This window comes from Nicotiana tabacum, chromosome 21 (genome assembly GCF_000715075.1).
Source record: "Nicotiana tabacum cultivar K326 chromosome 21, ASM71507v2, whole genome shotgun sequence".
Classification (NCBI taxonomy): Eukaryota; Viridiplantae; Streptophyta; class Magnoliopsida; order Solanales; family Solanaceae; genus Nicotiana; species Nicotiana tabacum.
The window spans coordinates 59,076,019-59,100,591 of NC_134100.1; the positions used below are offsets into that span (position 1 = coordinate 59,076,019).

Here is a 24,573-nt window from a genome sequence, read left to right on the forward strand (position 1 = left end):
TATGTTCTATTTTTTCTGGCAAAATTTTTAAGGTTACTTTTTCTTTTTTTGGGTTGACAAAAAGGATATCGAGAAAGTTTAATGATTGGAAGGTTAATTTCTTCTCTATGGGTACTTAATTTTTTCAATATCATTCCGATAAGCACGTTTTATTGGCTTTCATATTACTTTCTTGAGGACCCCAAGGAATGTGGGATTAGGAAGTGACGTGCCCTTATGTGATAGGTAGAAAAAGCATTTGGTAGTGAATTCTCTGATCCATTTTGTTACAACATACTATTTAAACTAAAATTTAGTTAAAAGATGTACAAAGGTACTTACTCCCGCTAAGGATTACCTTAGCTACGACTGAGGCTTTGGAGGCAAATTTTGCCTTTTTTACTTTTTCTTTGGGTTGACAAAAAGGATATCGAGAAGGTTTAATGATTGGAAGGTTAATTTCTTTTCTAGGAGTACTTTTTTTTTTTTTTTTTTTAAGGTATAGACCATTTCTCGATTTGTGCATGCCATCCTTGCGATAAGCATGTTTCATTGGCTTCCTATTACTTTCTTGAGGATGTCACGACCCAAAAATCCAACTAGTCGTGATGGCACCCAATCCAACCCGCTAGGTAAGCCAATTAACAATAAAACAATTCAAATGAGATTCAAATAAGAGGAGGAATGATAATACAACTGAACTTTTATATAAAGAATTCCCAAGGACCGGTAGTACAAGTCATGAGCCACTAAAACTTAGATTTTTACAAAAATTGAATTGAAATAATTACAACATCTGTTTGAAATATAAATGAACAGAATCCGAATCTAATGCTACCAAGGACAAGTGATGGTCATAACTGTAACGCAAGTACAACTTCAATGTCAGCCCTCGCCGTACACAGCAGCATCAACACAAGGATTTGCACGCAAGGTGCAGAAGTGTAAAGCAGGATTTCCGCAGAAGCGGGAAAAGTGGAGCGCATCTGCGGTAGCGCAAAAGGGGAAGCCGTGATCGCAGAAGTGGGGATGTGCGCAGAAGCGCAGTTTGTGTCGCACCTGCGCTTGCGCAGAAGCTGTGCCTGTTGCGCAGGTGCGGAAGAGCGGACTTCTAGTGTTTTCCGCAGAAGCGGAGTTTTGTCGCAAAAGTGACGCCGTAGAAGCGACTCTTTTGTTCGCAAATGCGAAAATGGCTGGGCAGAAGCTATAATTTCGAGGGTTGGTCGTTTTATTCACATTTTTGAGACTTGGAGCTCGGTTTTGGGCGACTTTGGAGAACACGAATTGGGGTAGGCATTCTTAACTCGGATGTGATTATATTTCGCGAATCTATCTTCATTTTTGGTAATTGGATTATGAATTTTTAAGAGTAATTGGGTGATTTTGTCTAAAATTTCATAAAGTGAATTTTCGAGTTTTGAACGATTCGGAGTCGGATTTGACTAAAACTAGTATGGTTGGACTCGTAATTGAATGGGTTGTCGGATTTTGTGAGTTTTGTTGGGTTCCGATGTGCAGTCCCGGGTTTGACTTTTGGGTTGACTTTGGACTTTTGATTAAAGATTCGACCTTTATCGATAAGGTTTGTTTCCTTTGGCATTATTTGATGTTCTTGAGTTGCTTTTGGCTAGTTTCGAGCCGTTCGAAGGTGGACACGCGCGGGATGAAATTCTGGAGTGTCGTTTGGCTTGCTCGGTATGTCTTGGCTTAGACAAAATGTTAGACAAAATCCCCCAATTCCTCTTAAAAATTCATAATCCAATTACTAAAAATGAAGATAGATTCGCGAAATATAATCACAACCGAGTTAAGAATGCCTACCCCAATTCGTGTTCTCCAAAGTCGCCCAAAACCGAGCTCCAAGTCTAAAAAATGTGAATAAAACGACCAACCCTCGAAATTATAGCTTCTGCCTAGCTGTTTTCGCATTTGCGAACAAAAGGGCCGCTTCTGCGGTGTCGCTTTTGCGACAAAACTCCGCTTCTGCGGAAAACACTAGAAGTCTGCTCTTCCGCACCTGCGCAACAGGCACCGCTTCTGCGCAAGCGCAGGTGCGACACAAACTGCGCTTCTGCGCACATCCCCCCTTCTGCGATCACGGTTTCCGCTTTTGCGCTACCGCTGATGCGGTCCACTTTCCCCGCTTCTACGGAAATCCTGCTCCCAGCCTTACTTCGCTTCTGCGCCCACATGACCGTATTTGCTGCTCCGCACCTGCGCCCAATATTCCGCAGGTGCGGTCACACTAGGTCCAACAAAGACCAGCCATCACACATGAATGAAAGATGATCTGAAATACGTCCGTAACTCACCCGAGCCCCTCGGGACCCCGTCCGAATATACCAACAAGTTCCATAACATAACACAGAACTACTCGAGGCCTCAAATCATGCATATCAACATCGAAACGACGAGTCGCACCTCAAACCAAATCTAATGAACTTTTGAAATTCCAACTTCTAAAACTCGTGCCGAAACATATCAACTCGGAATGAACTCAAATTTTGCACACAAATTCCAAATGACATAACGAAGCTATCCCAATTCCCGGAACCACAATCTGAACCCGATATCATCAAAATCAACTCCCGGTCAACTTATGAAAATTCCAAACCTTCAATTTTCAACTTTCGCCAATTAGTGCCGAAACCATCTAGAAATATCCAAATGCAAATCCGGGTATATGCCCGAGTCTAAAATCACTATCCAGAGCTAACAGAACCATCAACACTCCGATCCGGGGTCAAATACTCAAAAGTCAAACTTGGTCAACTCTTCCAACTTTAAAGCTTCAATCATGAAATTCATTCTTCCAAATCAATTCCGAATAACTTGAAAACCAAAACCGACGATTCACACAAGTCATAATACAAACGATGCTGCTCAAGACTTCAAATAGCTGAACGGAATGCAAATGCTCAAAACGAACGGCTGGGTCGTTACAGAGGACCCCAAGGAATGTAGGTTGAGGAACTGATGTGCCCTTATGTGATCAGAGGCGGGGCTAAAATTGAAAGTTTGTGAAATTTATCACAAAACCCATGGCTCGTCTTAGCTACTGAGTTTGCAATTAAGTATTTTAACATATTTAATGATATCTTGATACAAATATAGAATTTAAACAAGTGTCACCGGGTTCGGCCGAACCCGTATCAAATAGACTAGCTTCGCCCTGTATGTGATAGGTACAAAAAGCATTTGGTAGCGAATTCTCTGCGCTCCATTTTGTTACAAGATACTATTTAGACTAATATTTAGTTAAAAGATGTTGTACAGAGATACTTACTCCTGCTAAGGATTACCTTAGATACGACTGAGGCTTTGGAAACAAATTTTGGCTTTTTTACTTTTTCTTTGTGTTGACAAACATGATATCGAGAAGGTTCAATGATTGGAAGGTTAATTTCTTCTCTAGAAGTACTTTTTTTTTTTTTTTAAGGTATAGACCATTTGTACATGTCATCCTTGCGATAAGCACGTTTCATTGGCTTCCTATTACTTTCTTGAGGATCCCAAAGAATGTAGGTTGAGGAAGTGATGTGCCCTTATGTGATAAGAGGCGGAGCTAGATTTGAAGTTTATGGGTTCTAAATTTGCCACAAAACCCATAGTTCGTCTTAGTTACTGGGTTTGCAATAAAATATTTATATATATATTTAATGAATTTCTTAATACAAATGCAGAGTTTAAGCAAAAGTCAATGGGTTCCCGAACCCGTACCAAATAAGCAAAATTAACTACATATAGTGTTCACTATCTGCCTTCTGAGTCAGTGAGGTCAGCTTACCGCATGGCGACCATATTATAACAGATCAGTCACTTCTGTTTGTTCTCAATTTTGTGCTATATTAAATGCATTTCTCTTACCAGAAGAAATTTATATATGACTATGTAGATTAAGCACATGGCTATCACTTAATGCAGGGAGAGAGGGAAGTTTTGGCTCTTCTTTCAAGACTGGATTTGGGAAATGTCAATTTTGCAGAAGCTCCCCCAGGTATGTCGAAGTCAAGTATCACACGTTGCAAAAGGTTGATAAACCCCGCATCGTTAGAGCTCTCTGGTTTAATGTTCTTTTTCGTTGTAGTTTTATCTTAATATGAGATGAATTGCAGGAGATGCAAATCAGTCTGTCCACGTTGTTGCTAGTGAAGGTCTAGAAGCTTATCTTCCTCTATCAGATATGGTGGACATCTCTGCTGAAGTTCAGCGTCTCTCTAAGCGCCTTGTCAAGATGCAAGCTGAATATGATGGGCTGATGGCTCGTTTGGGTTCTTCAAGTGTGAGTTCTCCATTTTCTCATTTTGCCGGATAAATAAATTGAATGGCAAACTTAAATTTACTTCAGAATTAATTCCTCACAGTAAAAATAAAAAAAGCAATATGGTACTTAGTGGCAAATACGTCCACATATTGCGAATTAGAAATAAAGATGTCTTACTTTTCCATTTACTTTAAGAAATAAAGATGTCTTACAATGTCTTACTTTTCCATTTACTTTATCAAAAGATAGTTTTATACTATTAATTTGTGTGCATACATACCATTACTTCTATTTGATATACCAAGAATGGTGCAACTACGCAAAGTTTTATTGTGAACGAAAATTGGAATACCTCAGATGCAAAGGAGGCTTTCTAGTTTTTTCTTGATATGTTCAATATTTCAAACAGTACATAGTTAAAATCTTACAGTATTATGTCTTGCTTCTCCATTTCCACTTTTCTATGTCACGGACCTTATAGAGTTACTATGTGCAGTTTGTAGAGAAAGCTCCTGAGGATATTGTTCGTGGTGTCCGAGAAAAAGCGGCAGAGGCAGAAGAGAAGCTGACTCTAACTAAAAACCGCCTTAATTTCCTCAAGTCAAAAGTTTTGATTGCAAATTAGTTTCATTCCAACAATCCTTTATCGCCGCTTACCCTAGTTCAACCCACTAGAGGTTCATTACATTATTTTTGAGCTTTTAGCTCGATATCAAGATGAGTAGCCTCTTCCACAAGAACAAGAAGGCGGAGATCATCTAATCGCATTCTCGTAAGGCATTCTTTCATCTTTCTGCACCTCGACCAGTAGTTCCATCAAAAGGGTACTGCTTTACTTAATCTGTGTTGTGCTTCAATCTAAGAGTAGGGCGTTGAAAAATAAAGCATCAAGTGGCGGCTTTTACCCATTTTTCTCATTAACCCCTAGAAAGAGTGGGTGGGTGGGGTTTAGCTGATGTACAGAATTATATTTTTGTGAACATTTGTCATGGTAGTGATCATTATTGCTATATTCCATGTGTTAGTGTTGACTCGATTTCAGCTTTTACACAGAAGCACAAGTTAGTCTTTCTGTCTCTGTTACCATTTTTCTATCTTTTCAAAATCTTGTTTGGTCGTCATCTTTTGGTTGTAATTTGTAACAAATGGCAGTTGAGATGCTCATAATTGTTAGATGCATTAATCAGATGTTTTTCTTTATTTCTATGAAATCGTTGCTAGATTTTATACTTTAAAACTAATAGGAATCAAATGTGAATCCTTGCTGCTGTATTTATACGCAGAATTCACGTTGGAGAAGGACAGTGAAGCCTTCTGACTAAAGTTAGTAGTAATTAGTAGGAGTAATAGTTAACATGGGCAAGCTGATCTGCCCACGTCAAAAGTAGAATTATATATTTGAAGAATCTGCGCAGAAAATGTCTCTTTCACTTTCTTGATTCATTGATGTGCTTGCAAAATGGTTGTGCCTTTTTGGTGAAATAAGTCGGCTCTATGTTATGTATCTTGATGCCTCTGCCTGGATTACTTGGACTACGGTCAAATTTTAACTATTTGGTTTTTGACACGATACTTTCACTGATCTTTCTAACAGTGTTTGCGAAATAACCAGAAAAAGAGAGAAAAATCGAAAGTGCTGATTCATTATAATATATATTTTTTTTAATTTTGTTTGTTCTTCAAACATGATACTTAAATGCTTTTTGTCAAATTAATTTTTTCTATAACCTTCGAAGGTTAAGAAAGTTTATTTGGTAGATTACCTGCCCGGCTGCCTTTGCATATTAGCTATGCATGATGATGGGATTGTCGACTCGCTTCATGACTACCTTGCGATTAATGTTGGTGACGAGACCTATTTCTTTTTTAAATTTTATTTTTGGTGAATATGAACAGTTTAACTACTTTGTACAAATATTGATAGGATGCCACAGGTATTTTGAATGTGATTAGTTTGTAGATTGAGCATGTGTGGGGAACTAAGGTGTATCACTGTCTTTATCCGACGAAGCTCCTTTTGGATTATACAAATTCTGCCTTTGAGTGTGATTTTTATCCTATCGTATAGATTATCGCTAGAGCATACATTTAGATTCAAAGCAAGATTAGTGAGTTTTGTTGAATTTACAAGTGAGTTACAAAGCATATGCAGGATCATTATCTAGTTCTTTCAAAACACAAGGGTTAATTGAATTGTCTTACTAGGACGATTCATAGTTAACATTCTTCATCAGAAGAAATACTCTTAACGGTGTTCATAGATTTATCTAGTATTGTTTATTGACTAATCAATAAAAGAAAAATTGTTTTCGAATCCCATTAGTTACCCAAAAATTAAGTAAACAATAAACTCACAAAAGTCATCGCAATTATAAGGGAAAAGGCTCAAAAATGACCTTGTGGTATATGAAATGGATCAATTATAACATCCGTTTAAACTTGAGTCCACAAATGACCTTTGCCGTTATAGAATGGATCTAATAATGCCCTTGTGTTATTCGAAATAGATCTATTATAACCCTCGTTTAAATTTGAGCCCATTAATGACCCTACCGTTAAAGAATAGGTCTAATACTGCTATTTTCCTCAGTTAGTAATGATTAGGGATGTAAATGGATATTTAAAAATCGATTAAACCGACAGAACCATTCTGATAGTCTTGCATACTAGTTCTTTTTCCATGTTAATTCTATGTAGTTCTTTATTATAATCATGTCTGTGAAAGGTCAAGCCCCGGTAAATCTGCATTATCAATTGATGAAATGGTCTGCAAATATACGTTTAAGTAGCATGGTCTTCCACCTAGACTGTCTGATTACCTATTCTGTATCACCATAGCTTCTTGTCGTTGATTTCCTGAAATGCATTAATATCTTAATCAGTAGCAGATTCAAACTATGACTTATTTTATCGATTTTTCTTTTAGGAGGATTTGGCAATTTGCTTGTGTTGTCGATCTGAGTCCACTGTCATTTATAGTACAAAACTATAAAATAAAATAGACTGCATAATTTGGAAGTGGTTGTAGAATAACGAATGCAATATTGTCAATGTTGAAGCTGATATAAATTTCTGATTTTGTCCAAAGATAGCCAAAGCGGAGACAAAGGATACCCACTTTCAAATAGAAAAGAAATGGAATTTGGGTACCCGTTTGTTTCCAAATTCGGTTGACATTGGGAAGAAATAGAAATCTAATATCAGCTTCAATGTTGATGATACTGGTCAATTATTCTACATATATCTCTACATCAGCTTTTATTTGGCCTTGGGCCTGCTAGCCGATGAGGATGCAAGCAGTAACTTAGCTTGCTGCAAAATCTGGAAATGTTATAAGAGTATTCAGTTTTGCTTCAATGGCAAAATAGCTTAAGAATACATGCTGTTCTCATTGCAGTTTGACTTCTCCCGTTTCTGCAGGCATTACCCAGTCGACAGGAAGCTCTTATAGTATCTGCGTGGCCACCTACTTCACTTCCCAGGGATATTGATTCCATAAAAAAATTTGAGAACTTACAGGCATTGGTGAGTTTGATTATCAACTTTTCTTGTCCCAATTTTCATTTTATCTATAATTCTAGTTATCCTGGATAATTTATCCCTTCCATAAATTCAGACTAGAGCCATCAGAAATGTACGAGCAGAGTATGCAGTTGAGCCAGCAAAACTTATTTCTGCATCTATTGTTGCAAATCCAGATGTCATTCAGTATATCTCTGTAAGATCTCCACTTTATTCATAAACTTCCCTATGATGATAACTTGTGGACTGTATTCGGATAACTATTCTTTCTGAAAGGTGGTGGCTATGGTTTTTTGGTATCATTTTCCTGTGTTACTAATCAAACAAACACGATAAAATGCAGGAGCACCTAAAAATAATGGACCTTTGAAATGCAACAAAATTAATGAACTTATCAGTTAATATGCGCCTAGTTTCAAAATATGTCTAGATTCTTTCGATTTTTGCAGGAGATGCTGAAGATTATCCCATGACATTCTATAAGACATTGTAGAATATTTTGCCTCTACTATGAAATAATTACATACCATACTATTCATTTTTTGATTTAAAACATACCATATTATTCATACACTGAGATTCTCAAATAAGGAGCCTTTGTTGACGTTGTTGATAATCAATTCACCAAGAACTACTCTCTCATCTTTCCTCCTTTTTACATGGACCAACAGATTTGTGGTCGTTATCATTGCTATCTTGTTTGATGAATGCTACGCAATGGGATACATGTTGAAGGAAACATTTTCTCTTTATTCTGTAACACTTCTCATATAAAATTTGATTAGACTAGAAATGATCACATATGATAGAGAAACTTGATAGGATAAGACATGTTGAAAATTTATTCGGTACGGTTCGATATTTTTTCGGTTTATTTTTATAAAATAAAAAACCTACCCTAATTATCGGTACGGTTATAGATTTATATAAAAACCTATGGTTTTAATAAAAGAAACCTAAAAATCAGTTCGGCACGGTACGGTTTTGTCTGTTTAGTCGGTTTTTAAATATCCATTTATATCCTTAATCATTATTAACTGAGAAAAATAGCAATATTAGACCCATTCTTTAACTGCAGGGTCATTAATGAGCTCAAATTTAAACGAGAGTTATAATTAATCCATTTCGAATAACACAAGGGCATTATTAGACCCATTCTATAACGGCAGGGTCATTTGTGGACTCAAGTTTAAACGGGGGTTATAATTGATCCATTTCGAATATCACAAAATCATTTTTGGGCCTTTTCCCCAATTATAAAATAAGCCTTGGCGAAAAGAATATTCTAAAAAAAATACTTAGAGCCTGTTTGACCAAATTTCTTGGAGGTTAAAAGTACTTTTTTTTGCTTTAAAAAGTACTTATTGAAAAATTTGAGAAGTTTGGCCAAGATGAAAAAGTACTTTTGAGCAGCAGCGAAAGCAGTTTTTTTGCTTTTGGGGAGAACCTACAAATTCTAGCTTCTTCCAAGAAGCAGAAGCAGAAAATTAATTTATGCAAGACAAAAATATTCTTGCGATATATTTATATTTTTTAATTTATCCCTTATTAATTTAATTTTTACCATAACTTTCTTCTCTTTTTTATTTTTGTAGTTTTTTTATTCTCTTTCTCTTTCCTCTTTGGAATATTCTCTCTATTATAAATAGATCTCTTCTTTTATATCGTGATTTATAAAAGTAGATTTTTAATTTATATTGAATGATGTATTTTGATATATTTAAATTATCCTGTTTAGTAAGTAATACTAGGTACCCGATATTATTGTTTTGAAATAAATATATTTTATATTAATCAAAATTTTAAATTTATATTGTTACTTTATGTTTTATATTTTAGTTGAATTCCTTTATAATAAATATTTAAATGTGTATCTCTTTTTAAATAATACTAATTACAAACTGAATCCTTATTGTCCCTTTTCGTAATTTGATACTCAAAAATACTTTTTGTAACGATTGACCAAACACAATTTGCTTACAAAAAGTATTACTCAAATGAGTTGGCCAAACACAAACTGCTATTTTACAAAAATACTTTGGACAAAATACTTTTCAACATAAATAGTTCTTGATAGCTTGGCCAAACGGGCTCCTAGACATCTATCTAAAGTAAGCCACGAAGCATACAAAGAAATCAATTACACAAGAATAGAAATATGCCTCAACAAATGATTAATATAACAAGAAAAACAAACTAAATTGCCACCGATTACATATGGGAGTGACCACCGAAGCTCTATGTAATGGTGTAGTACTCAAGCCTCGTGGCCAAAAACATCATCAGAAAATCTAGAGTATTTTACAGAAATTATAAGCTTAGCCATCTAGAGAAAATGCATGTCTTCTCCTTTGTTCTTGGCGTTTCCTTTAGGCTATATTGATAATATTTTGATAGTTTGATGCTGGTAAGAAGGGATGTAGCTGCACATAACATTTAACTATTTATAGTTTTAGAATTGGGTTATACATAGATCTATTTTATTCTTAAATAAAAATCATTACATACATAAACTAAACAGAACCAAATATATGTTAGTGTTTGTTCTATTTTCTTACCATATTTTGACTTTCCTGTTACTTGAAGAAAAGGTAAAATATTTACCATAATTGATTTTACTTTTTCTAAAATAAAAAGGTAAAAATCTTCTATACTTGATGAATCTTTTTCTTAGAGAAAATTTTTTGGCCTTCTATAAATTGAAGATCATTATTTCTCACAGAATAACACAATAACATCAACAATGTAGTTATTAAAAGAGTTTTGTTTAGGGGAGACTGTTCTCTCAAAAATTTTATTTTCTCTTTTATATTAGTGAAGAATCATATGTAGGTCAATTGGCCAAATGATAATAAATTGTTATGTCTCGTTTGGTATATTTTTTTAATGTATCGTTGTCAATGTTTGCTTTGTTAGATTCCGCATGATCGACTTGTTATTTTTGTCTTTTTCATCGATCTGTTCGGTTTTTTTAAAATGTACATTGTTCCAGATTTTCACATAGAGGTATGTCGCAACAATAATTTATTTTCCTACTGTATATTTTTTCCATTGGGACAAAGGGAAGTGGAGGCAAAAGCCAAATAGCACGAGATGGCATGTTAGAAAATTCTTGATGTATTGTAAAATAGATTTTGAATTTCGATACGAACATGATCCCCCTTCTAAACTAATTACATCAACACTTCAAATCAACCGATTTGATTCACTTTTCCAAATAAGAATAATAAGAATATAAATAAATGAGCAAAATAATAGAAAAATAATATAAAAGGAAAGAGAATTTTTATTGATGAGAATAGCTCTTCTTTTGTATCACTTGAATCTCACGTGGTATATATGAGTGGTTTTGCGATTTGCAGCGATCTTTTAGGCACTGAGACTCTGTGAATTCGAAGTGATAGTCTCATGATGACGTAATTTCTTCCAATAAATACGAAGCCAAGAGCTCTCAAACCTTTTTCTACTTTCTCTTGCCTTCGTCTTCTTCCTTGAATTCCTTTCTGCTCTTTTGCTCTTCTCTACTTGTAGTTTTCTTCATTGTTATAATGGCTTCTCAACTTTCTATTTTCTCTAACCCTGCAATATCCCCTCGTTGTGTTGTTATAGTCGACAAATTACCGAATATAGAGGCCCCTGTTAGGTTTAGGAGAAGAGGGGAAGACTCCGTAGCCTTGGCTCTCCGGCGAGCAGGGGCGGTGCTACTTCCACCAAGAGAAGTTCCTCTAGTACCAAAACTTCCTCCACTACCAAAATTTCTTTTAAGAGTAAGAAGAAAAACAAAGCAGAAGATAGCTCAGAACCTTTAGTTGATAAAATTATACCTAAAAAATTCAACTACAAAGCCGATTATATCGAATGGAATAAGAAAGTTAACCAAAAGGGTGGCCATAACGACCCTGCTGACTATTACTTTTCTCTTATCAAACCTGACCATCTACCTCATGTTCGAAAAGATTGTCGTTGGAGATCCAATTTTCCAGTTGAAGCTCCTCGTGAAGACGAACGAATAACTAGCTACCGTGAAGGTTATTCTTTCGTGTATACTTACCCATTTACTCACGGGTTTCAACCTGCAAGGCTCGGTAATTGACGAGTTCTGCCGCCACTTCAATGTTTGCCTATCTCAGATGGGTCCGATAGTTTGGGGATGGTAGCATGTCTCTGCTACTTAGCAAATTTAGTTTCGGTAAATTTCACTTTTTTCCATCTTTTTCACTTATACCCTCTCAAACTTTTTCGTGCTGGTATTTTTACCCTCAATACTCATAGTAAACGAATAGTAGTTGACCCCGAGGATGATCATCACCGTGGATGGTACTATCGATACGTGGTTGTTCCTACCCACGAATTGGTTTGACGCGGTAGTCGCCTATTTCCAGAAAAATAGAATTACATCCGTAAGTCTTCTTTAACTCTTCTGAATTACCTTTCTTCCATTTTTGTAATTGTGTATAACGAACAAATTTTTACGTTCAGCTACCATGGAAGTATTCAGAAAGTTCCGGATTTTCATGGTTGGGTCTAGACAATGTTGTCCTCTGCTCCCAAACATGGAAGTCTATTTCCAAGAAAGTTGGATGGAAAGTAAATACTCATGGTAAGTTTCTGTCACGACCCCAAATCACTAGTGCTGTGATGATGCCAATCATAATACTAGGCAAGCCGACAACTCACACATACCAACATCTTAAATTCAAAATATACCGAAATAGGTTTACGTAAGTAAAAATCTTATAAAAACTGGATGAAAACGTCATAACTCAATATATTATTCCCCAAAAGATTCGGGTATCACGGAGTACATGAGCATCTATACAATAACACGGTCTGACAAATAAAATACTGTCTAGGAAGGTAGAACAGTATAAACAAAACTAAAAGATAAAGGAGGAGAGTCAAGGTCTGCGGACGCCAAGGCAGCTACCTCGATAATCTACGACTTATGAAGCTCCAGAATTCAACAGCCACCGTGCCTGGAACTACCTGGATCTGCGCACGAAGTGCGGAGTGTAGCGTGAGTACAACCAACTCAATAAGTAATAAGTCTAACCTTTGGACTGAAAGCAGTGACGAGCTCGAATAATACAGTCCAAATACAGAATTTAACAATACGGAAATTGACAGGAAATATGACAATAATATCTCAGAGAAACTCATACACTTTAGATTTTCAAAGACACACCTTTCCATTTACATATTTTGGATGCCCTATATTCTACAGCAGGAGGCACAAAGATTTCTACAAAAACATCATCTTCAAAGTGCAAGAGAGGCTATCATGATGGAAGGGTAAGTTATTATCAATTGGTGGAAGGACAATATTGATTTCACATGTGTTAGAAAGCATGCCAATTCATCTCTGCATATGTGATCAACCAATTGCTCAAAATGTTTGCTAGATTTTACTGGAGCAACTCAGGTAATGGAAGGGCAAGACATTGGGCCTCATGGGACAACTTGTGTCTGCCTACAACTGAGAGAGGTCTTGCCTTCAGATTTTTACATTATGTGTCAAAGGCATTGTTTGCCAAGCTTTGGTGGAACTATAGAATAAAAGACACATTATGGTCTACATTTATGAAAAACAAGTATTGTAAGAAGATTAATGAGGTTCTAGTACCTTGGAGAGAAGGATCCTATGTTTGGAGGAAAATGTTACAAATGAGAGATGAGGTGGGACATCAACTGTGGTGGCAATTGAAGAATGGTAATTCCTGGTTTTGGTATGATAATTGAACTGGACTTGGAGCTCTTTACCATGCTTCAGGTCCAGATCATTGGTATGATGAATCCATAAAGCATGTTGATGATGTGGTGGAGAATGGGTCATGGAATGAAGTGCTATTGAAGGAGTTACTGCCTGTGGATTTAGCTGACCATATCCTAGAGACAATCACACCACCTTCAGATCACTCAATGAAGGACAAAACTTCGTGAAAGTTGGAAACAAATGGCCAATTTATAGTGAAGTCTGCATGGCAATACATAAGGAAGAAAAGAGAAGAAAGCAAATTATACATGTTTTTTTGGGTGAAGGTTTTGCCTTTCAAGATTAGTTTCTTCATGTGGAGGTTATGGAAAGCAAAGCTACCTTTAGATGATTGGTTTCTAAGGCTGGGGTACTTCGCAACTTCAAGATATTAGTGTTGTAGGAACCCTAAAGAAGAAACACTGCCTCATGTCTTCTTGACATCTCCATATGCCAGGTTTGTGTGGAATTACTTTGGTGCACCTGCAGGAATCAAAACACAAAGGAAGCAGTTGGTACAATTGATAAATGAATGGTGGAACAAAGCAGGAAATACAAGTTTGAAGGCAGTATATCAAGCAATGCCAAGCTTGATTGTCTGGCACATGTGGAAAAGGATGAATTCTGGAAAGCATGGGAAAACTGTATCTTTTTATAGACTGATTTATTAGATTTCAAACTCCATACAAATGCTACTGAAGGTAAGGAGACCAGGCATCAAGGGTGTCATAGCAACCTGGCCAGATCTATATGAGAAGTTATCTCATCATGTTCCTAAGTTGAGATATACTAAGGTTTTGTGGCAATTACCTCCGGTGGGTTGGATAAAATGAAATACTGATGGGGCATGTAAAGGGGGACAATGAAGGAGCTTCATATGATTTTTGTATAAAGGATGGAATAGGAGACCTCATCTATGCCCAGGTAGATGCAGTAGAGGATGCAACAAACAATATAGCTGAGGCACATGCTATTCTGGAGGCTCTAAGGTACATAACTAAAATACATTTTGCTCCATGCATAATTGAAACTGATTCTTTACTTATGAAGAATGTACTGGATGAAATTTGGGAACCACCTTGGAGCATAGCCAATCAGGTTGATGAAATCAAATCATTATTGTCTAGGGGTGTATTTCACTTAGACCATGTATTGAGGGAAGGTAACAAGTTAGCTGATCATCTAGCTAATGTGACATTGGACCAACAACATATGCAATAGGTGCATTCATTTTGTGAACTGGACATACAAGGGAGGAAAATATTTAATAATGACAAACTTCAAATACCCTATTTGAGGGTAAGAATTGCCCAATCAAATGCTAATTGATGAAGGAGCTAGATGATATGAAGAATAAGGGGGAGATCATACTAGTTATGAAGAGGAGGAGAATTTATAGTGGAGAAACAAGGCAAGCTATAGGGTATGGAGATCACATGGCACTTCCAACTCAAATCCTTTGGGAGGAGAGAATGAAGGATATTTTCTCTAACATGTTTGTTGATTTTGCTGGTACTTTGGAGGGGGTTTGGCTCTATATTTTGGCCAAATCTATTAGGGTAGTATTAGTATATTTTATACTCATTACCTATAGGTATAACCATTATATAATTCAACCCGAGTATTCTCTCAAAAATGCAATGAGAAGGATGCTCACAAGCCGATACTACTTGAGTCACATCCATGCCCAGTATGGAGGAAACAAGAAGAGTTACACTATGGAATGCAAATCCCTTTACATCTACTACTTCCCGAGGATCACACAAGGTAAGAATCACATAGTTCATCAATCCACAAAGGCCGGTGACACGCGCAAGAATATACTACTGCCCATATTAGGTATGGTTGCCCATGGGACTTTACAGCTTTAGACGGGCCAGTTTAGCAAGTATTGGAGGAGCTCCCATATACTTTGTTCATCTATTACACATAAGGAATCTCCATACAACAGGTTTATTACCAGATTGTCCAGGTATGATCATGTAACAAGGAGACAAAGTCACAACGGTGTCCCTATTGCGTGGAATTGGACAGGTTTTCTAGAATGCATTGCGTGCAATTTTTGCAAGAAGCAGGCATTGTAAAGCTTAAATACCAGTTGTAGACATCAAATGAATTTCCAGATGACCAAGATATCAATTGCAATTGCCCAGATTCAAACGCAAAGAAGGCCAGACGTACAAAGAGATGTTGCAAGTTGAATTCAATTAGGTTGTCTCAAGGTTTATGGTTATTAGTTCTATTTGGACTATCGAAGAATTATTTTACACAAGACTTTGATAATAGGTTGCGTGTACTTTTATTTTTTATGCACTTACATTTTGTGAGACCTCCAGACACATGGTGTTTTACTTTTGATTATCTTAATAAAAAACACCACTAGGAAACGAGCCTAGTGGTATGTTTGCTAAAAATAAGTACAAGAATGTAGATATGTTTCTAGGTTTAACAGTTAAGCTCAACACAGATAAAATATGCCAAGTCTGAATAATATGACGAATATAACATCTCTATATCTACATGTCAGTATGCATATCGTATGTGATGCAACAAAATGAAAAGCTCGCGTACTTACACTCTCAGAGTACTCAACCTGACTGTCTCAATTCTCACTCATCACACTCAATCACTCAGCACTGTACTGTGCCCGCTGTGGCGTGCAGCCCAATCCCATCATGAATCAATAGCAACTACGCTCACTGTGGGTGTGCAGATTCTGGAGGGGCAGATCCTGCCCAAGCGCTAATAAAACCTGCTGTGACACGTAACCCGATCCCATCGTGGATCAATAATACCTGATGCGACGTGCAACCCGATCCCATCATGAGTCAATAGTAACCACTGCGGAGTGCAGCCTGATCCCATCAATATCACTCACAAACAGTCCCTCGGCCTCACTCAGTCATCAATCTCTCCAGTCTCTCGGGCTCACAACACTCATGCCAGGCAGCCCAAATCAATGATACATGATGTGACAATGTATGATAACAGAGACTAGGATATGGTATGAAATGATGATTGCGACTAAGTACATAACTGAAATTAAGCAAATAACTCAACAGCCAAGAACGACCGCTGTGGGTCCTAATAGCACCAGCACATAGCCTAAACATGATTTCCAACATAAATTACGACTCAAATTCTCTAACACATAGAGTACAGTAAAAATATTCAGATAAGAGGACTACATAGTTCCACGAAATCGACTGAAATACAATTTTTATTGTGCACGCCCACACGCCGGTCACCCAACATGCACGTCACCTCAACACCAATCACATAACACGAAATTTCAGGGATTCATACCCTCAGAACCATGTTTAGAAGTGTTACTTACCTCAAGCCGTGCAAATATCTACTCCAACAAGCCCTTGCCTAATGAATTGGCCTCCGAACGCCTCGAATCGAGCCACAAACAATTCGATACAATCAACTCATGCTATAGGAATCAATTCCATATGAAAATGCTAAGTTCTTAATCAAAAGTAAAAAAGCCAACTCTAAAAGTCAACCTCAGGCCCACGACTCAGAATTGGATAAAAGTTAAAAAATCCGAACACCATTCAACCACGAGTCCAACCATACGAAAATTACTCAAATCCGACACCAAAATGCCGCTCAAATCCCCAAAATTCTGCCTAAGAAGTTTTCTCTATTTTTTCCAAAATTTTCAACCCAAATCACTAATCAAATGATGAAATCAATGATATATTCATGTAATTTAACCAAAACCGAGTTAGAATCACTTACCACAATTACTCCCTTGAAAATCTCTCCAAGAATCACCTTAACCCGAGCTCCCAAAATCAAATTGTGAAATAAACTCAAACCCTCATTTTTGAGACTTTAAATTCTGCCGAGAAGTCCTCAATCCCGATCGCAAAAAATGCTTTGCGATCTCGAAGCACAAAACTAAGCTACCCAACAATTAACTCTACGCGAATGCGATTCCGAACCATCACTGACCTATGTGATTGCGAATAACAACCTCGCGTGAATCCAACTACCTCACTCCCTTGTACGTGAACGCGATCTACTCCATATGTTCGCAAAGCACAAGCTTCACTACCTCCGCGATCGCGACCCTCTCTCTACGAACGCAAAGAGGAAAAACCCAACAATCCACAAAGACCCTTCGCGAACAGCTAAATCATCTGCTGCATAGTAGTACGTATTAAGAGAGGCCTCAAATCACATAAAAACACGAATTACACCCCAATTCAAGCCTAATGAAAACTAATGAATTCCAACTTCTACAATCGATGCTGAAACCTATCAAATCAACTCCAATTGACCTCAAATTTTGCACACAAGTCATAAATGACACAACAGATCTATTCTAACTTCCGGAACTAAAATCCGAGCCCGATAACCACAAAGTCAACTCTCGGTCAAACCTCTCAATTCTCCAAACTTCCAATTTTTCAACTTTCGCCGATTCAAGCAAAAAATCAACTACGGACCTCCAAATCACTATCCGGATGCACTCCTAAATCCAAAATCACCCTACGGAGCTATAGAAACCATCAAAACTCCATTCCGGAGTCGTTTACACACAAGTCAACATATGGTCAACCTTTTCAACTTAAGCTTCCAACCATGGGACTAAGTGTCCCAACTCATTCCAAAACATTCTCGGAACCAAATCAACTACCCTGACAAGTTACATATAAAACATTGAGCATATAATAGGCGGTAAATGGGAGAACAGGACTACAACACTCAAAACGAACGGTTGGATCGTTACACCATGCCCCTTTTAAACAAACATTCATCCTCGAACGAGTCTAGAAACATACCTGGAGTCTCAAATAGATGGGGATATATTCTCCGTATCTCTCGCTCGGTCTCTCAGGTAGCCTCCTCGACTAACTGACCTCTCCACTACACCTTCACTGAAGCTATATCCTTTGACCTCAACTTTTGAACCTGCCGATCCAAAATGGCCACCGACTCCATTTCATAAGTCAAATCACCATCCAACTGAACCGTGATGATATCCAAAACATGAGACGGATCGCCGACATACTTCCGGAACATGGAAACATAAAACACTGGATGAACACTCGATAGACTAGGCGGCAATGCAAGCCTATAAGCCACCTCTCCAATCCTCTTAAGTACCTCAAAAGGCCTAATATACCGACGACTCAGCTTTCCCTTCTTCTCGAACCTCATAACACCCTTCATGGGAGAAACTCTGATCAGTACCTTCTCCCCAGCCATGTAAGAAATATCATGAACCTTCCGATCGATGTAGCTCTTCTGTCTAGACTGCGCTGTGCGAATCCGATCCTGAATCAATTTAACCTTGTCCAAAGCATCCTGAACCAAGTCACTACCCAATAGCCTAGCCTCACCCAGCTCAAACCAACATACTGGAGACCGGCATTGTTTCCCATACAAAGCCTCATACGGAGCCATCTGAATGCTCGATTGGTAGTTGTTGTTATAGGCAAACTCTGCAAGAGGCAGAAACTGATCCCAAGAACCCTCGAAATCTATGATACAAGTGCGTAGCATATCCTCCAATATCTGAATAGTGTGCTCAGACTGTCCGTTCGTATGAGGGTGTAATGTTGTACTCAACTCAACCTATGTGCATAGATCTCGCTGCGCTGCTCTCTAAAACTGTGATGTAAACTGCGTGCCCCGATCTGAAATGATGGACACCGGCGCAACGTGAAGGCGAACAATCTTGCAGATGTAAATCTCAGCCAACCACTTTGAAGAATAAGTAACCCCAACTGGAATGAAATGCGCGGACTTGGTCAACCGATCCACAATCACCCAAATAGCATCAAACTTCCTCGAAGTCTGTGGGAGCCCAACTATAAAATCCATGGTGATAAGCTCCCATTTCCATTCCAGAATCTCAAGCCTCTGAAGCAATCCGCCCGGTCTCTGATGCTCATACTTCACATGCTGACAATTTAGGCACCGAGATACAAATCCCACTATGTCTTTCTTTATTTCCTTCACCAATAGTGTTGCCTCAAGTCCTGATACATCTTTGCGGCACCCAAGTGAATGGAATACCGCGAAATGTGGGCCTCCTCAAGAATCAACTCATGTAGCCCATTGATATTGGGTACAAAGATCCAGCCCTGCATCCTCAACATCCCATCATCCCCAATAGTAGCATCCTTGGCATCACCGTGTTGAACTATGTCCTTAAGGACAAGCAAATAGGGATCATCATACCGACTCTCTATGATGCGATCATATAAGGAAGCTTGAGAATCCACACAAGCTAGAACCCGACTGAGCTCCGAAATATCTAATCTCATGAACTGGTTGGCCAAGGCCCAAACATCAGTTGCAAGCGGTCTCTCACCAACAGTAATAAATGCAAGGCTACCCGTACTCACCGCCTTTCTACTCAAGGCATCGGCCACCACATTGGCCTTCCCGGGATGATATAGAATGGTAATATTATAGTCCTTTAACAACTCCAACCATCTTCGCTGTCTCAAATTTAGATCCTTTTTTTTGAACAAGTGCTAGAGATTTCGATGATCCGTGAATACTTCACAAGACACACCATAGAGATAGTGCCTCCAAATCTTCAATGCATGAACGATGGATGCCAACTCCAAATCATGAACTGGGTAGTTCTTCTCATGGGGCTTCAGCTGGCGTGAAGCATAAGCAATTACTCTACCCTCCTGCATCAAGACACACCTAATACCAATCCGAGAAGCATCACAATACACTATATAAGAGCCTGACGCTGAAGTAAAAACTAGAACTGGAGTTGCGGTCAAGTCAGTCTTGAGCTTCTGGAAGCTCTCCTCGCACTCATCCGACCACCTAAATGGAGCATCCTTCTGGGTCAATCTGGTCAAAGGCGCTGCAATGGACGAGAAATCCTTTACAAAGTGACGATAATATCTGTCCAAGCCGAGAAAACTCCGAATCTCAGTAGCTGAGGACGGTGTGGGCCAACTCTGAACTGCCTCTATCTTCTTTGGATCCACCTTAATCCCTTCACTAGACACTATGTGTCCCAAGAATGCTGCCGAATTAAGCCAAAACTCACACATGGAGAACTTGGCATAAAGCTTCTCCTCCCTCAACTGCTGAAGTACAATCCTCAAATGCTGCGCATGCTCCTCCTGGCTGCGGGAGTACACCATGATATCATCAATGAATACTATGACATACGAATCAAGATATGGCTAAAATACACTGTTCATCGGATGCATAAACGTTGTTTGGGCGTTGGTCAAACCGAAAGACATCACGAGGAATGCATAGTGACCATAGCGAAACTATAGTGGGTCCTGAATGCCATTTTTACAATATCCGAGTCCCGAATATTCAACTGGTGATACCCAGACCTCAAATCAATCTTAGAGAACACCCTTGCTCCCCGAAGCTGGTCAAATAGATCATCAATGTGTGGCAAAGGATGTTCTTAATTGTAACTTTGTTCAACTGCCTATAGTCGATGCACATCCGCATAGTACCATCCTTCTTCTTTACAAATAGAACCGGTGCACCCCAAGGTGACACACTAGGCCTAATAAACCCCCTATCAAGAAGTTGCTGAAGCTGCTCTTTAAATTCCTTTAACTATGCTGGTGCCATATGATATGGAGGGATAGAAATAGGCTGAGTGCCCGACACCAAGTCAATACCAAAATCAATATCCCTGTCGGGTGGCATGCCCGACAGGTCTGTAGGAAACACATCCGGAAAGTTTCGCATTACCGGAACATAATCAATAGTAGGGGTATCAACACCAACATCCCTTACTAAGGCCAAATATGACAGACACCCCTTCCCAACCATCCGTTGGGCCTTCAAATATGAAATCACTTTGCTGGGAACATAATATAGAGAACCTCTCCACTCGATCCTTGGCAACACCGGCATCGCCAACATCACAGTCTTAGCGTGGCAATCCAGAATAGCATGACGTGGATACAACCAATCCATACCCAAAATTACGTCGAAATCGACCATACTAAGCAATAAGAGATCAACTCTAGTCTCCAATCCCCCAATAGTCACAACACATGACTGATATACACGGTCCACAATAGTAGTATCACCCACTAGCGTAGATACATGAACATGTGAAACTAAGGACACACGGGGTATATCCAAATAACGAGCAAAATATGATGATACATACGAATAAGTGTAACCAGGTCAAATAATATAGAAGCATCCCTGTGGCATACTGAGACAAGACGTGTGATCACTGTGTTTGAAACAACGACCTTTGGCTTGGTAGGAATAGCATAGAATCGAGCCTGACCGCCACCTGATCGACCTCCCCCCTCTATGGAGACCTCTAGCTTCCTGAGCCCCACCCCGAGCTGGCTGCGCGAGTGGTGAAGTAACTAGTGCGCAAGTCGTAGCCTGACTCCTCTACTGAAGTGGGCCTCCTGAAAGGCAGGGACAATGCCTCTTCATATGATCAAACTCTCTACACTCAAACAACCCCTCTCCAACAATGGCAACAAGTACTAAAGAGGAACCCGAGAACCAAAATAACTACCAGAGTAACCTGGTGCAGATGAACCCTGAATTGAAGGAGCACGATATGAACTTTGAGCTGGGAGTGCACTAAGAGATGACTAACTCGGTCGAGCACTGTATGAACCATGGCTAGCTGATGCGCCACAATGAACTAGACGAGCCATCTGAGCGAGCCTATAAGGACGACCCCTGCTGTGGTGGGACTGACCCCCTCAGAAGAAACACCGCTGAAACCACCTGAACCATGAGGCCTCTTGGCTTCCCTCTCCTCACGCTCCTGACTACAGACCAACTCTAGCCGCCAAGCAATATCAACCACCTCGTCAAACCTAGCACCTGATGCATTCTCTTGAGTCATAACAAAACGCAACCGATAGCTGAGGCCGTCAATGAACCTCCTAATCTTCTCCCTCTCAGTGGGAACCAACCAATCTGCGTGATGAACCAACTCAAAAAATCTCATCTCATACTGGGTTATGGACATGCCCTCCTATCGTAGCTGTTCAAACTGCCTACGTAACTCCTTCCTACTGGTCGGTGGCACAAACTTCTCCAAGAAGAGAATGGAGCACTCATTCCATGAGAGTGGTGCAACATCGGCTGGACTGCTCCGCTTATAGGTCTCCCACCATCTAAAAGCAGCCCCTGATAGTTGAAAAGTAGTAAAGGAGACTTCAATAGTCTCCAGAATACCCGCCGTGCGAAGAATTTGCTGGCACCTATCTAAGAAGTCCTGAGTATCCTCTGACTCGACCCCACTAAATGATGGAGGCTTGAGCCTCCCAAATCTCTCTAGTAACTTCTGTTCCTCATCACTCATAACGGGACCCATCGGGGCTGGTAATACCCCCGGTGTCTAGAGTCCCTGCACCACCTGCTCTGGAGTTCGAGCGGCGGGACTCTGAGTACCTCCCCTGGCATGAGAAGTGGCTGGTGCGGCCTAAACATAGATCGCCTGAGTAAGGCTAGTGAAAATAGTCAATATTTGGGCCAAAGCCTCCTAAAAGCCTGGAATCACAATAGGCATAGCTAGTGCCTGAGCTGGTCCCACCAGCTCAACCACATCTTGAATCTACTCCTGATGTGGAGCAACTAGTAGGTCTACAGGTGCTGCTCTAGATGCTGTACGAGATGCACCTCGGCCTCTCGTGGCCCTAGCTGGTAGTACTGGTTGCCGTCTGCCCGATCTGGTAGCACGTGTCCTCACCATCTGTGAGAGAATAGAATAATAGAAGTTTAGTTTCCGGAACCAACAAATTTGCACAACAAGAATACAAGGATTTGAAGTTTTTCTAAAGGTTTAACAACCTCTCAATGATAAGTACATACGTTTCTGTACCGATCCGCAAGACTCTACTAAACCTGCTCATGACTCGTGAGACCTGTGTAACCTAAGCTCTGATACCAACTTGTCACGACCCCAAACCGGCCCGGTCGTGATGGCGCCTCTCGTGAAGACAAGGCCAGCCGACACAACACTCACCTTAACCCTTTAAGCATTAAGAGTCATTTTTAAGTCTTTAAATTAAACAATATTTCATAATAAAATCCTGGAATAACAGTGCGAAATAAAATACCCCAAATGATCCAGGTGTCACGAAGTATATGAGAATCTATACAATAACACGGTCTTACAAATGAAACACTGCCTAGGAAGTTATAGCATTATAAAAAAAAACTAAAAGATAAAGGAGGAGAGTCAAGGTCTGCGGACGCCAAGTCAGGTACCTCGATAATCTCTTACTGATGAAACTCCAGAAATCAGCAGCCATCGTGCCCGGAAATACCTGGATCTGCACACAAAGTGCAGAGTGTAGCGTGAGTATATCCAACTCAATAAGTAACAAGTCTAACCTTTGGGCTGAAAGCAGTGACGAGCTCGAACAATACAGTCCGAATATAGAATTTAACAATATGGAAATTGACATGAAATATAACAATAATATCTCAGAGAAACTCATAAACTGCAGGTACCAGTACAGGAATGTAAACATGTTTCCAGGTTTAACAGTTAAGCTTAACACAAATAAAATATGCCAAGTCTGAATGATATGAGGAATATGACATCTCTATATCTACATGCCAGTATGCATATCGTATGTGATGCAACATAATGAAAGCCTTGCGTACTCACACTCTCAGAGTACTCAACCTGAATATCTCAATTCTCACTCATCACACTCAATCACTCAGTACTGTACTGTACCCGTTGTGGCGTGCAACCTGATCCCATCATGAATCAATAGCAACTGCGCTCACTGACCTGGTTATCTTGTCCAAGCACTAATAAAACCGGTTACGGCACGCAACCCCATCCCATCGTGAATCAATAATACCTACCGCGACTTGCAACCGATCCCATAAATATCACTGACAAGCAGGCCCTCAGCCTTACTCAATCATCAATCTCTACAGTCTCTCGGGCTCACAACACTCATGCCAAGCAGCCCAAATCAATGATACATGATGTGATAATGCATGATAACAGAGACTGAGATATGATATGAAATGATGAATCCGACTGAGTACATAACTGAAATTAAGCAAACAACTCAACAACCAA

The 24,573-nt window shown here is 39.2% G+C and overlaps 2 protein-coding genes across 5 annotated transcripts in view; both read left to right on the forward strand.

Moving 5' to 3' along the window:
• Positions 1-8,067, forward strand: part of LOC107808232 (valine--tRNA ligase, chloroplastic/mitochondrial 2) — a 60,364-nt gene extending 52,297 nt beyond the window's left edge. For 3 of the 4 annotated variants that reach the window (XM_075242290.1, XM_075242291.1, XM_075242292.1), the window contains exons 25-27: positions 3,904-3,976; positions 4,095-4,261; positions 4,740-5,454. In XM_075242290.1, the coding sequence (XP_075098391.1) occupies positions 3,904-3,976; positions 4,095-4,261; positions 4,740-4,868 (369 nt within the window). In that variant the 3' untranslated portion in view covers positions 4,869-5,454. Of the gene's footprint in view, positions 1-3,903; positions 3,977-4,094; positions 4,262-4,739; positions 5,455-7,663; positions 7,769-7,859 lie in introns of those variants that run through there. The other variant, XR_012704538.1, reaches the window with a different exon arrangement.
• Positions 8,068-14,357: 6,290 nt separating this feature from the next.
• LOC142175248 (uncharacterized) lies at positions 14,358-14,738 on the forward strand. Its single transcript, XM_075241830.1, has one exon. It carries the CDS (start codon positions 14,358-14,360, stop codon positions 14,736-14,738), a length of 381 nt encoding a protein of 126 aa, XP_075097931.1.
• The last annotated feature ends 9,835 nt before the right edge of the window (positions 14,739-24,573 follow it).

Excerpts from the sequence above, each read along its gene's own strand:
- LOC142175248 (XM_075241830.1), top strand. The coding sequence starts at position 14,358 with ATGGGGCATGTAAAGGGGGACAATGAAGGAGCTTCATATGATTTTTGT.